The following is a 15,529-nucleotide window of genomic DNA, read 5'->3' as shown; positions in this document are numbered from 1 at the left end:
AGAGGCGGCTATTAAATGGTTATTTAAGCGGAAAGGGGGGCAGTTTTGCCGCCATTCAGCCCGCTGAGTACGGCCCTCGCACCGTGATGGTGAGGTGCCTGAGGACAGAGTCACAGAGATGGTGAGACGGAGCTCACTGGAGTTTCGTTCCCTGTGCCTCTAATAGTGTGAACACGTAGGTCCAGGCTTTCAAGTGCAGCACGCCCCCATGTAAACGACATCCTTTAGGGTTAGGGTTAGGAACTCAGGAGGAGACACTGGCCTTCCTGAGGAGTTTTAAGGGTCTTTTCTGTGTCCATCTGTACTGCAGGGTGCTAACTTTGGAACCTAATGCGCACCTAAGATGTGTCTCTCCCATATTTGATGCTTCTGTCTTTTGTTAGAAATGGGTGGCTGAACTAACTAGAAAATTCTCTGTTAACCCTGGAAAATGGATCCCTATTATATTTGCCATAAATTGCAAAAACCTCAGCAAATCCAACCTCTTCATGGGGAATAGGGTGTATATAGGATAAATGTGTAAGCCCTTCTGCATAACTGTATACCGAACAACTTCACTTGAGTTGCCAGTGTAGGTGAAAAGGTTAGTCATGGTCAAGAATTCAAAGTCCATTCAGTGACTTTGGGGAAATTCCCTAACTTATGTTTTTCCACCTACACATCAAGAAAATCATTCTTACCACTTTTTTACTAGAAAGTAACCCTAAGTTTAACTTAGCCATTTTCTTGTGTGGTTGGCACTGTCTGATTTTAATACTTGGCACATAGGTAGGTTCTACTTAAAAGAACACAACAAGCAGTCGGGCTTTCTGGAAGAAAGCCACCGAGTCTAACATGGTGGTGATATTTGCCTTATTATTTTAAAAATAATGTTGGTAATTGAAATGAAATTATTTTCATTGAGGGAAAAAACATTTCTATGGCTCCTGTGAAGTCAGATTAATAGGCACTGTGTCTGGGGACAACATGTTTTCCCGTCCTGCTTCCCTACATGTTGTCACCTAAGCCGGTGAGTGACTGAGAAAGCCAGTGTTACTCGAAACTGAAAGTACAAGCAAGAAAAACCACCAGTCAAATTGAAAAGGCAAATGCTTAGCTGTTCATGGTTGCCGCAAGCTAATTTTGCATTTTACCCCCTCCTCTTAAAAAAAGAAAGTCCTAAAAGGGAATCGCCATTTACTAAGTACTGATGTAGAGTACATTTGGGTCATATTTTCTACCAGCATTTGTTATTGTTGTCATTTCTTGGGGATATTAACTGGGAAACCTAGATCTGGATGGTAAGTGTTGATTAATTAGAAATATACATACTTGTGATTAATTGAATTATGAGCATAAAGTAAGGGGGAATTTATAAATTGCCAATGAATCACGATGCTGGAAGAGAGCGTTCTTTCTAATTCAGTCCTCTCTCTTTTTACAGAGGAGGAAATTGAGGACCAAGAAATTAAGTAATATGTTCTTTGTCAGTTTAATTTTTTAAAGTGATCAATTAACTGTTGGGCCTGAGATGTATCTGCATCTTTTACTTGGCTGTGGTGCCTTATACCAGTTAGGTCTGTAATTGCAAGTGGGCCTATGGTGCCCACTCTTACAGTGGGACGGGATAAACTCTTCTGTCATTAACTGCAGCCTGGCAGTGAGCTGGACAACTTGGAGGAGATTTTGGATGATTTGCAGAATAGTCAATTGCCACAGCTTTTCCCAGACACGAGGCCTGGCGCCCCTGCTGGATCAGTTGACAAGCAAGCCATCATCAATGACCTCATGCAACTCACAGCTGAAAACAGCCCAGTCACACCTGTTGGAGCCCAGAAAACAGGACCACGAATTTCACAGAGCAGTGAGTATGAGATATTGATGGTTATGCCATATAATCACCGTCAGAAACAGGGATTATTAAAATCTGATGCAAACAGCCTTAGTTACTTCAAGGTTTTTATGGTCAGACAGCACCACCTACTGTCCTGTCCTTCCAAACAGTATTCAAAGTGGATTATTCTGAATGTGACTTCCCAGCATTCTTTGTGGTAGATTTAATCATTGTGGAGTGAGACTGACTGACCCACATAGATGAAGTTCTTTAGATGATCATCATAATTCCCTGCATTTCAGCTACTGCCTTCAGAAATGGAGTTTAAAATAGATTTTATGTATTTTACTATATAACTGAATACTTAAAATATAGAAAATTAGAAAGTTATGCTGACTTTTTAGAAATAATATACTACTAAAAATTCTCAAAATATTTAATAATTATTGTGAAAGGGCTACACACATTAAGAACATCTCATCCTGTCTCGTAGGAATCCCCATACAAATATCAGTTTTACATGGGACTTTATCATAAATGTTCTAAGTGCATTTTAAGTTTGGTTAGTTTGATATAAAGCTTGAAGACCTTAGACTATCTTATAAAGTTAATGAAATAACATTTCTCTTATTTTATTCTTTTTATTTTAAATTGTATTTAGATACACTTAAGTTGAAATCTTCCTTCACTGTGAACACTTAGTTTATAAACTTTGTAGTTGCCTACAAAATTGCCCAATAGTTTGAATGGAAGAGAATATTTTTCCTGTTCCAGGGACATAATTAATAGAAAGAGAAATAACCTCCTTACAGTTACATTGGTGAACAGAATGATTTTTTTTCTTCTTCCAGTACAGTTTGGCCCAAAGCATAGCATTGGTTCTCCAACCAGAAATGGCAGCTATCAGCCAAATCACAGGATACCTTTATTTACTAGGTCTTTTTCTCAAGTGATTCCTGGTCATTCCAAAAAAGGGAAAACAAAGTAGAGTTTTTGCTGTTGCCTCTCAAACCTGCCTATTTCTTGGGGAATAGAGGGTTATTTATGGACCATGGGAGAGCACAAGTCAAAGAGTTGAGAAGTAAGAAACACTAGAAAGTTCATGCTCATTAACCAAAGGAACTGAAGGACAAACTGCATATGAACTCACGGTTTCTCCGCCATCTTACCTCCGAATAGTGTGCAGGTTACTGAATGGAAACCACAAAACTAAACCTGAGGAAGTCATGAGTAAGCATGTATATCCTTTCTAGCCCAGGCCCTAATTCTTCTAAATATTTTATTTCTGTTAGTGATTGTGAAGAACCTTTTCTTTTAATTGTTCTATTTCATACTGTGTTTATACAATTCAGAGAAAGTGAAGTACTTGGTATCATTTAATAAATTAGTGCTATAAGTTGTAATTTATAATATCATTGTACTTTTAGATTTTAATAGCATTGATATCAAATGACTGTTTCTCTGGGTGCTAGAATAGTACACTGATGTCGCGCTTATTACACAGTAAATTCTTGGGAACTAGCCCTAAGAATCATTTCGAATCTAAATGTATCTAGAATTCTAAAAAGCTGTATTTGGAAGATTAAAGATTAGGGCCCCAAAGCATTAATAATTACTTTAGGTAGCAGAGTTCACACTTTTGAAGATTTTCACTTCCACTGAAATTCAGCACTTTGACCCTAATGCTACTCCTAGGAAGGTCCAGGGGACACGTGCTATTCTAACATTCAAACCACGTGTTTTTGGGTTTGGTACTATATGAAGGAGATGTTTATAGCTTCATAGCTGTTACAAAGGAGTACTCCTATATTCAAATAATATCACATGAAGAAAAACATATTAGTGGTTTACTTAGCAAATACAATCGAATATTAGAAATTAATATTAAAAATACATGGTAAATAACAGACATGTTATGTTCTTTTTTTTCTTTCTGCAAGAATGTGAATAATTAAATTAGTTGCCTGTGGTTTAGATTATTAGATTTTGACACTGCATGTTTTTTCATCTGTGAATTTGTCTCTTATGTAGGCAATTGGTCCCTGACATGCATATCTTTGTTATTTTATAGACATTTTTCCTAAACACTACTTCTGTTACAATTCTGTTCTGTTATCTAATATTAACCTTCAATTTTCTTTGGTTCTCCCCTTAGCTTTTAATAACCCACGACCAGGGCAACTGGGCAGGTTATTGCCAAACCAGAATTTACCACTTGACATCACATTGCAAAGCCCAACTGGTGCTGGACCCTTCCCACCAATCAGAAACAGTAGTCCCTACTCAGTGATACCTCAGCCAGGAATGATGGGTAACCAAGGGATGATAGGAAACCAAGGAAATTTAGGAAACAGTAACACAGGTAAGGGCTCAAATGCACTGTTACTTTACCAGGTTACTTAACTTGATGTACTCATCCACGTCAAACTAGTAGAATTCTTCAGGTGAAATTTTTCATGTTAGAAGCTAACATTTGTACGTAAGAAAAGTTTAAAGATTTTTACCATGAAAGTGGTTATATGAAGCATCGGAGAGCATTCCAGTAAGCTGACTGTTTTATTCTGTGATCATTACTTTCACAAGGTTGCTAATCATGAGTCCTATACCATAGGCTTATTCCACTTCTATTCCTGTTACTGTTCAAGACATCATGGTGGTGTGTGTAAGATAATTTGGTGGTTGCCAGCTTCTCGATAATCTGCTGATAACTCCAAAGTTTCCTTTTAATTGATGATTTGTGTTTGGAGAATTTCAGAATAGGTTTAAAATTCAACCAACCTTTCATACTTGTAAACAATACAATTCTTCATTCAGAAAAATATTCATTAAAAATAAAAAACTTTGCCCGGCCAGGTGTGGCTCAGTAGTTGAGCATCGACCAGGGATCCAGGCGATCAGGGTTCAATTCCCGGTCAGGGCGTATGCTGGGATTGCCGGCTCAATCCCTAGTCAGGGGTGTGCAGGAGGCAGCCGATCAGTGACTCTCTCATCATTGATGTTTCTATCTCTCTCCCTCTCCTTTCCCCTCTCTGAAATCAATAAAGATATATATATATATATATATATATATATATATATATATATATATATATTTTTTTTTTTAATTTAAAAATAAATAAAAATAAAAAACTTTAGCCTAGCCGGGCATGGCTCAGCGGTTGAGTGAGCCAGGATCCAGGTGATCGGGGTTTGGTTCCCAGTCAGGGCACATACCTGGGTTGTGGGCTCGATCCCCAGTCGGGGGTATGCAGGAGGCAGCGGATCAATGACTCTCTTATCATTGATGTTTCTATTTCTCTCTCTCCCTTCTTCTCCTTTCCTCTCTCTGAAATCAATAAAGATTTTTTTTTTTAATTTAAAAAAAATTAAAAAATAAAAAACTTTAAACAGGAGGATGGTGGATGCCTGGCCTGATAGTAACTAGCCCAGGGCTTCATTTTGAAGTTGCCAATGACCTGGTATGGACTTTGACCTGCTGCAACTTGAGGTTGCCCGAGCACATTCCTAAGTGGTAGTCAGTGTCATAGCAGCTACCGTGTTCCCAAACTTCTATCCAATTCAGGCTGGAAATCACCGCATCATCACTGGTTGCTATAACTGCCACATCCCACATCCTGTGATATCTGTTTCTCACAGATACAGCAGGATGCTGACTTTTCTATGAAGAATTCAATATTTAGCTTTCTCCCTTTGTCAAAATGAGGTCCTAAAGACAGGGACACTGAAAGAATAGATATTATCAAAAGAATTTATATTGGTGGGTATTTAATTTTGGGGTTTTGTTTTTGTTTTTATCTTAGTATGTAATCCCTGTAAACATTTGCCAGTTAGATAGTTAACTGAAATAAGAGTTCAATTTAAGGGGAAAAGATGAGATTTTTTACTTTCTGTTGTTCATAAGCAATTTATGGGAAATGTGAACTATGCTATATTAAAGTAGTTTATTCATTCAACAAATATTAATTGGGTGCCTATCCTAAGTGCCAGGAACCTACTACTTCATAAATAAAATATTGGTTTATGTAAAATTCTATAAGAGAACAGGAGCCAATGACTTATTAAAGGTGGCTTCTTATTAGCAGAATCCAAAAAGATCTGAGTTCCTGTGGGAACCTTAAGTAAGAATTTGGGGTTATGTATTCAAATCTAGGCAGCCCAGAGACCACTGGGACTCAGGCTATTATACAATTAATTGCCTGTGCTTCGTTCAAAAAGAAAAAGACACAGAGACTACCCCAGTTATAATTGCATTAATGTTGTTGAATTATGAATGATTTTTCCTTCTGCTTTCTAGACTTTCTATAATCTTCTTATATTATTTAGATAATAAATTTTTTGGCAAGCTAAAATGCCTGTTTTCCCATAATATCTTTGTACAGTTTAAACCTAATCTTAAAATGGCCTTTAAAATATATATTACCATAATATTGTTCTAACTTTTTCAATCTAATTAAATGTCCTTCACTCTTAATCATCCTAATGGAGTACGTTCTCTTTTTACCAGAGAAAAACCACCCTCCATACATGGTTGCTCCTTTTCTTAAATATACCCTTCTTTTAGTTGTTTATTATCATTAAAGTAAATGAAACCAAGCCATGTATTTAAAAGCAGAGCTTTTATACATCCGTCATTAAACATTTCAAAATGAAGGGTCCGCACTTGGGGTTTTTCCGGAACCTTTAGAATATCAAGTCTTAGCAAATCTCTGGCCGTTGCCAGCATCCTGGGGGCCAGGCCAGGGAGAGCAGGCTCCTGATCCTGCTTGCCAGTGTTGTGCTCTCATTGTTACGTCTTGTCAAATAGCTATTAACATCTCAAACATAAAAGGATTTTTACAAGTCTGCGCTAACCCATTCTAGATTTATAATCAGGAATGTGGTGGTCCAGGCATATTGAAGCAGCAGCAGTTCCCTGGCCTTGGCTACAAAAAACTGTAGTAGAAAGATCTGGTAATTTCCCATGCTTTAGAGGCTGCCCTGGACTTGGAAGCTTAACAAATTATAATACTCTGAAAGGGATAGGCATGGGCTTCACTGGATATTCTCTGTGATTTTGGTTTGTAATTAGAGTATTGATTATCAGTTTTTTACCTGGTTCCTCTTCGCCCTACCTCCCTTTTGGAAAGTAAAGCATTGACGTGTGTATCAGCTAATGTGATTCACTTCCTGAGGAAGGAAGTTGGGGTTATCCACACGCCACAGCACCTGTTTCTAAGTACATATGGGAACAATTTTAACAGCTTTTCCGAACTATGAAGAGTGGCAAGTCCGTGTTGTAAAAAACTTTGTAGTAATTGCCAAGTCTTATTTCTTAACCAAGGGCCCACACCTATCCCAGCGAGGGCCTTAGCTATTGGGCTAACTGCGTATTGCAGACTGATTATCTTGTTCAGAGTAAGATCATCTGGTGTTCACACATGCTGAGTATGTTTTCAGTTCCTGCATCTCTCAGTTTTCTCTGGCTTGCCTTCAGGGATGATAGGTAGTAACGCCGCCCGGCCCACTATGCCATCTGGGGAGTGGGCACCGCAGAGTTCAGTGCGAGTCACCTGTGCTGCTACCGCCAGCGCCATGAACCGGCCACTCCAAGGAGGTATGATTCGGAATCCAACTGCCAGCATCCCCATGAGACCCAGCAGCCAACCTGGCCAAAGGCAGATGCTTCAGTCTCAGGTCATGAATCTAGGTAAGGTAGCTCAGTGCTCTTGGCTTTTAACTTTTATGCTTTCTCAGACTAACAGCTCCCTGAGTTCCTTCAAGACAGGCTCCTAACTTGCAGTTTAGGTGATCCCCTCCACGTCAAGCTGTTATAAGTAGGATTTTGCTGAAACTTTGTGTAGAAACTCAAAGGTTTTTCAGTTACCTAAGAGAACCAGCTACCTTTGTGATACTTTCTTTTCATCAAATTACCTAATTTCAGCTTGCAGGGCAGTGAATTAGAGTCCCACTATAAATGATGTATTTTGGAGAAGCATTTCAGTGGTGCAGCAGTGATTACTAATTCTGGGTGAACATCAGGGTCATCTCAGGACCTCACATGCAGTTTCCTGGGCCACTGCCCTCCACTGTTAAACCAGACTCTTCCGGGTCCTCACTAAAGATGCAAGTCTTATAGAACATCTCACAAGTTGTGAGAATCAGTAGAATTCTGTTTGGATACAGTTCACATGTTATTAAAATTAATGGTCCAGTACATTGTATTATTCTATGTATATGAAATGTCCTGAATAGGCAAATCTGTAGAGAAAAAAAGTAGATTAGTGTTTACCTAGGACTAAGGGTCTGGAGTGGGGTGGGGCATAGGGAGTGACTCCTAATGGTCACTCTTTGGGTTTCTTTTGGGGAGAATGAGAATGTTCTAAACTTGATTGTCATGGAGGTTGTACAACTCTGCAAATATACTGAATCTTACACTAAATGGGTAAATTGTATGCTGTGTAAATTATATCTCAATAAAGCCATTATTTAAAAAAATTAATGGTCTGTGCAGCTCATACTCAAGATTGTTTTCTTAGTCGTTGACATATTAACCTTCCTCTTATCTTGTACATTAGCATAACTCAGATAAGTTAATGTTTATATACTGTTTTATATACTTAGATATTGTGCCATGAATAGGACCTAAATAATTAATGAAAGGTATTAGGATTGTTTTGAGGAGATAGTTCAAACTTTTCATCCCACCTGGTATTGGTTTTCTAGAGAGAGGGGGAGGGAAGGAGGGAGGGAGGGAGGGAGGGAGGGAGGGAGGGAGGGAGGGAGGGAGGTCAATGTGAGAGACACATTGATTGGTTACCTCCCGTATATGCCTGACCTGGACAGACCAGGGATGGGACCTCCAACCCTGGTATGTACCCTTAACTGGAAATTGAACCTGCGACCTTTTGGTGTGCAGACCAATGCTCTAAACACTGAGCACACCAGCAGGGCTAAACCGGGAAATTTTTTAAATATTCCTTCATTTAAAAAATCATTACAATAAATACCTTATATCCAGAAATTTAATTTATTGTCTTGCTTCACTGAAGGACACCTCACCTGGCTTTTGAGCTTAAAATTCTCTCGGTGAGCTTTGTTGTGTAGCTGAATTTTTAGTTTTTAATAAACTCAAAAAAAGCCAGGAACTCAACAGGAAATCTATTGTAATGGAAGACAGGTCTGTAGATAATGATAACAATAAAATTGTTAAAAAGCTCATAGCATCAATTAACCTTAAATGTCAAAAGAACTCTTAAGAACCGCATGTCTGAGCTCTCTGGCCTCCTTTCTCCTCCACCCTTACTGGCTGGTGGACTCGCTGAATTACAGTAAGTTCAGGAGTATGCACAGCCCCCGTGCCCTTTCAAAAGGGAGTCTGCCGGGCCAAAACTTTTTCATGATCGTACTAAGACACAGTTTTCCTTCCTCACTCTTACTGTGTCATGGGTACATAGAAGGTGGAAGCAGATAGGAGATTCTGGCTCTCTTCTGTCAATCCAGACATTAAAGTGATGTGCAAAAATGTAAAACAATGCCAGTAAAAGGTGTTGTTTTTATTTTCATTCAAAAAGAATTGTGTTAACATATAGTGGGTTTATTGGGATGATTTTTAAGTGAAGTAATAATTATTTTTTTCTATTTGCCAGTTTTCATTTCCAATACAATAAATATCAACAAGATACATCCCACATAAGCAAAATCTTTTTGACAGACTATAAAGAGTCGTCAGGGCAAGGAGAGGTGTACAGCTGCTGCTCTAGACCATCCCTGAAGCGGGTATTAGCCTTGATATTTACTGCCTTTATTTCTGTATCAGGACAAAAGATATCTTCTTATTTTCACCTGATTATTGTTCCTTCTGTCTCTTATTTTCTAAGAACCAGATATTTCACTTTGTATTACGTAACAGAAGCAGATACTTCCCTGTTTACAAGTTGTAAGATTTTTGGACTTTTGTCTTCTCCTTTTTTAGGGCCATCTGAATTAGAGATGAACATGGGGGGGCCCCAGTATAGCCAACAACAAGCTCCTCCAAACCAGACCGCCCCGTGGCCTGAGAGCATCCTGCCTATAGACCAGGCCTCCTTTGCCAGCCAAAGCAGGTAGGCCTGAGCCCCCAGGAGATCCAAGAGAGCTGCTTCCTGAGTTCTGTGCGTTATTTTATACGTGCCTATGCTAGAAGTCAATCTTTTCCTTTTGTGCTTGACCACTTTTCATGTATTCAAACTGTATCGTCTACTGGCATATAGGGGAGGGGGAAATTCAAAGCTCAGTTAGACCTAGAGCATGCCTTTAAAGAAGTTATACTGTAGTTGGAAAATAAAATATGTGCACTAATAACTGTAATATGTGGTCGTGTGTACTCAAAATGCCACAAGAGAAATGAACCATATTTCAAGACATCATCAACTGGGGTGACTAGGAAAGGCTTCGAGGCTATGAAGAAAAGGTCTAATGTCAGGAGGCGGAGATGGCAGGAAGCCAGTCCACCTGGCAAAAGCAGCATAGTCAGAGGACTAGATGTTACAAAGCAACACAGCATGTTTCAGGTAACAGAAACCATCTAGTTTTCTATTTTGTATATTTTGCCACGTTGGGAAAAAATAAAAGGCACCATCAGATTTGGCTGGAAGAGTAGATCAGTACTAGAATAGATTTCTAGAGGGTCTTAAATACCAAACTGAAGAACTCAGACTTTGTACATTAAGCCATTGAAACAATTTTTTTGGAAAAGGGTGTGTTGTATGATCAGGTTTATTGAGTGTTTTTGGTTGTGATTATCAGTCTCATCATTTTTCATTTCCTTGTAGGTGATCTTTTATTTCTAATTGCTTTTGAACTGTCCTTTGTATTTGCTGCGTTGTGGCTTTACTACAGTGTGTCTAGGTGTGGATTTATTTATTTATACTAGTTGGTATTTGCTTATTTTTGTGATTTTTTTTATCTTTATATCTTTAAACATTACATCAATCCTTACTTTCTAAGTTTTTTCATTCAGTGATTTCAATATCTGTACTTGAAGTTCTAAATCTAGTGATTGACCTGTTTCCCTCGGTACTTTGGTAATCTTTCATTGGGAGTTCATAGCTGACCTCTGTCAATGAAACATTTGGGGTTGAAATTGAGGACACTTTTCTTAAGAAAGAATTTGCCAGGGGTCTCTGCCAGGGGTCGGTTCCCTACTTACTTGGGTCTATCCCAGAGTCCCTCAGTTCAGTCTCGCAGTCTCAGGGTAGCTCCTTGACTTCTCTATGCTTCGTGGATAAAAACATGCATTTTTGTTTTGTGTTATGCCCGGCAAGGCAACATCACAGTTGTGTTACTGCATGATCTCTCTGCTTTTAGCAGAGCACTGGAGGCCCATGTTGCACAGGGGACCTGGAGGGCCAAGTGGTAGCACTCCCCAGCCGGCTGAGTGGGCAAGAGCCCCAAGTCAGGGAGACAGCTCTGAGCCTGAGCAAGAGGCAGTGGGGGAACTTACAGGATGCAGGCTTTGCTTTCCAGGAAGTAAACTTCTTAGAAAACTTACACTGGAGAAATTTGGCCTTGAAGCTCACTTATAAGGAGTTGGGGTTGGAGGCTCCATGAAGACCTTTCTGCAGACTGAATATTTATGTCCTTCTTGGAATATTCTAGTCTAAAATTACATAATACTCTTATCAAATCACAAATGATGAATGTCACCAGGGTTTCTGAAACTTCACAGAGGTAGACTGCATTTCCAGAGCTACTTAAATATACAAATTTCTGAGTGAGCACCACCCTGGGATATAATGCTTTGTCACAGTCAGGGTTGCACAGCTCAGAGTTGCGGTGTGGTGCCTGTTTTCCTTTCTGTATGTTAAGGGAGTAATAAAGGATTCAGAGGATTCAATGACATTTTTTTTAAAAAATAGCAGAAGATCAATATGAGCCCTGTCCAATCTGCATTAGTTTGATTCCTTTAATTTAAAAAAGAAACAAAAAGCAAGTAACACAAATGGGTTATTTTATTATGTAGGAAATTGTTTAATATTTGCAACGTTTTTTTCCTTTAAGCGTTTGGATGTGTCTTTACTAGGGTGCAGTTGTCTTACAAAGGTAGGAGAGAGCTCCTCCCCTTCCTTCTGACTGAATGGGCTGCAAGTCTGGGGAGTCTGGGTTCCTACAGAACTGTGCCACCTTGCTGGGGTTAAATGAGAGAGTAGATTTCACACGAGCCTATCACCAGTGGAGAGATGGGCAGGGTGGGGGAGTGTTGTGTAGGAATGAAGCTTCTGAAGAAACAGAAGTTGAAAATTGTGAAATAAAGCTAGACAAAGAAAATACTTGAATAGTATCTTTGGGTCTCAGCCTAAGAGAACCTGGTGCATAGACAACATCCACTCTTGGTTGCGGAGGAACTATTTCAGTGCCTGCTGTTCACCGAGAACCAAGGCAGTGTGTAGAAGAGACCAGTGTAGAAAGAGTCCCAGAGTGAAAGCAGAGCCCCTGGGAGTGTTGGTGGAAACCCATAGGGTGCCCAAGTGGCTGGTGCTTGGATAGCTACATGGCCTGGTGGCGATGCCCCGGAGGCAGTGGAACTTGCAGGCTTGGAGCCAGCGACAGCAGGTGAGGGGTGTCATTGAGGGACACTTTAATTGGATGATTTTTCTTTACAAGTAACTAGGGATCAATGGAGAGTCTAGATTAGATTATTTTTTAATGTACTGTGTTGTTATAACTGGTTGAAATTGTTGGCTTTCATCGTCAGCATTTCAGGATTTCTGGATTCTAGGCCAACTTGGCGTATTAAGCTATCTTCAGAAAACATGGTGCATTCAACCGGGTTAAATAGGCAACTTCATTCCTTGATGAATCTATTTTCACTAAAGAATGAAGTTACCTGTAAACTTATTTCCTCCAAAACATCACATAGTAACTCTAAGGGCACAAATTTAGACTATTTTGGCAAAATGTAAGTATCATTTCCCCTTCGGTATTAAAGTAACTCAGAAGTTCTTTGTAAAAATTCCCCCAATTTGTCTGTTAATTTAAATCATAGGAGTTTTATATACCATAGAGTTGGGAGTTTAGTGTTATGGTTTAATCACCTATTACCTTGCAGAATAACACGTAACTTGCATGTTCATGGGCAGCTTCTCTTGACTAATCAGGAGGGCTTTCATGTTTCCAAGTCCTGCTTATGTATAAACTAAGATTCCTATTAGTCCAGCCAAGTTTAGTCTAGTGACAGCCGAGTTCAAAAATTCACGTGACTCTTATTCCTGCTGTGCTCTCATCTATCACAGGTGAGTCAGCACAGCCTCCCATGAAATAAGACTGTTCAATCAATAAGTCTTTCCTCACAAAGTTCAGGAAAGTCCCTTGATTGCTTAGTGCAAAGTAAATATACATGAGCTTGAGGAGTCAGTGCCCATTTGTGGAAACGTAATGGTCATGTGGGCTCTGGACTCACATAGGCCTGTGTTTCAGTGTATCTATGATTGTGGGTTGTCATTTTGTTCTGTGTCCAGCTAGTGCAGTATTTTATTCCAAAGATCCTGAAAATCAACTGATACTTTTGTCCTTATGGGGGAAAAATGTTCCTCAGCCGACTAGCTCTCCCACAGGCCTGAGGTGAAGTCTCTGTCTTTGCAGGCAGCCGTTCGGCAGCTCCCCAGATGACCTGCTGTGCCCGCACCCCGCCGCGGAGTCGCCGAGTGATGAGGGGGCGCTGCTGGACCAGCTCTACCTGGCCTTACGGAACTTCGACGGCCTGGAGGAGATTGACAGAGCGCTGGGAATACCTGAGCTGGTCAGCCAGGTACGCGCAGGAAGCCGCGGGCCGAGCATCTCGTGGGCATGAGGGGTCATTTCCTCTCGTCTGCTTTTTCCAACACCTTCTCACCTCATGCCAGCTAGCTCTGTTCTTTCTCATCCTCTCCTGTTACTCCCACATAAACTGCCCAAGAGTGGAAAAGACTGGAAATTAGCTTTACGTAGAATTTGGGTTATTGAGCTGAAAGGCAGAAACGCTGGTCCAGCTCACCTAACGACTGGGAGGGACACGCAGGAGCAGAGAGGCCCAGAATGGAACATTACTGCCCTGATGACCCAGAATGTTGTCGTCTGAAAACCAGTGTCCAAGATCACCATATGAATCTTATATATGTGGGCCAGTGATAGGAAGATATTTGTTCCAACAGAATACTTTGCACATACAGTAGCAGAAGTCATTCTAGAGGTCGCTGTAGTTCACTAATCATTTTGACCTCTGTGTGGGTTTAGCCCACACAATTTTGGGGATCTTTAAGCATAAATGGGAACATAAAGAAGTTAACCAATCTTAGTGTACTCAGCTTCCCTCCTCCTGGTAATTAGTTGGTAACTTAAAATAAGTGTCTGTATTACTTTATAAAGAGTACTTTATAGCAGTAATATAATAAATAACCTAACACAGTCTCGTGAAGGGACACAGGACTTTCTGCCTCTGGCTACGCAGCTAAATTTGTGTGAAGTGGCCTTCCTGGTTTACTGTGGAAGGAGGAACCTAGAAAAGGCGATCACAGTCACGCTGCTGTCTTCTCCCCTCAGCGTGAATCATCCTTTTTTCTTATTACTAAAAAGTACCTCCCAGTGTCCGGTCAACTTCTTGGGCGCCTGACATGCCGTGAGGGTCTGTGATGAAGGTGATGCAGTCACTGGAGACTTCTCTGGAACATTAAAAATAGTCTCGTCATAATCCCCACAGTCACAGACATAAGTGGGAGTTCAGACTTGTCAATTCATACTGAGAACAGCAGAATGGAAAGAAATGACTTGAGGTTACATGATACAGCCTGAAAGAAATCAAGAAAGGAAAATGGAGTTTAAATATTTCCTGTGTGGCTGGCTTGCTTTGCCTTGGGTAGTAGTTAGAATTCAACATTCAGTGTCGCCCTTGAGTTTTGTCTAAGTGACATTTAAAAATGGGATCCTTGGCGTCGCTGAGAGCATTGTTTTTATCAAAACTGCCGTCATTTTATCATTTAATATTTTAGTCTCCTTTTTTCCATTTTGTTATATTATTTCTATTTTGTCTCATCAAATCTATCATTATATCATATTAAACTGAATTATGGAAATGTGGTTATTAGGTGGAGTCAGGGAAAAGATGAAGTACTAGTGGACTTTATTTGTATTCATCAGAACTGCATTTTCTTTGAAAATGGAAGTTAATTAAACTTTCTCTTAAAGATGGGCAAATATATAATTTTTTAATTGATTTTTAGAGAGAGAGGAGGGGAAAGGGAGAAAGAGAGAGAAACATTCACATGAGAATGAAACATCCATCAGCTGCCTCTTGCATCCCGCCTATCAGGGATCAAGCCCACAACCTGGGCATGTGCCCTGACCAGGATTGAACCTCCAGCCTTTCAGTGCACCAGATGATGCCCAACCGAGTCACACTGGCCAGGGCTAAAGATGGGCAAATATTTAAAGTTCTGAGATAGTTTTGTGGATTTAGTTAGAGCAATAATTCAACAATAAATGGCTTCCCCCACGTAGACTCCATCCACATTTTCAGAATTATCATGGGGCCCTAGCCGGTGTGGTTCAGTTGATTAGAGCATTGTCCTGTGCACTGAAAGGTCATAGGTTTGATTCCCGGTCAGGGCACATAGCCGGGTTGTGGGTTTGGTCACCGGTCGTTGTGCATACAAGAGGCAACCAATCAATGTTCCTCTCTCTCTCTCTCTGTCTAGTGGGTAATCAGATGGTGGCAAAATGTGGGGT

The 15,529-nt window shown here is 40.1% G+C and overlaps 1 protein-coding gene across 7 annotated transcripts in view; it reads left to right on the top strand.

The window, feature by feature from the left end:
• Positions 1–15,529, top strand: part of NCOA2 (nuclear receptor coactivator 2) — a 248,877-nt gene that overhangs the window by 218,347 nt on the left and 15,001 nt on the right. For all 7 annotated transcript variants that reach the window (XM_081117376.1, XM_081117371.1, XM_081117377.1 and 4 more), the window contains 5 exons: positions 1,633–1,843; positions 3,969–4,175; positions 7,287–7,499; positions 9,765–9,894; positions 13,412–13,577. In XM_081117376.1, the coding sequence (XP_080973502.1) occupies positions 1,633–1,843; positions 3,969–4,175; positions 7,287–7,499; positions 9,765–9,894; positions 13,412–13,577 (927 nt within the window). The remainder of the gene's footprint in view (positions 1–1,632; positions 1,844–3,968; positions 4,176–7,286; positions 7,500–9,764; positions 9,895–13,411; positions 13,578–15,529) is intronic.

Source organism: Miniopterus schreibersii (genome assembly GCF_964146895.1).
Source record: "Miniopterus schreibersii genome assembly, chromosome: 17".
Lineage (NCBI taxonomy): Eukaryota > Metazoa > Chordata > Mammalia > Chiroptera > Miniopteridae > Miniopterus > Miniopterus schreibersii.
This window is presented reverse-complemented; position numbering and strand designations above follow the sequence as displayed.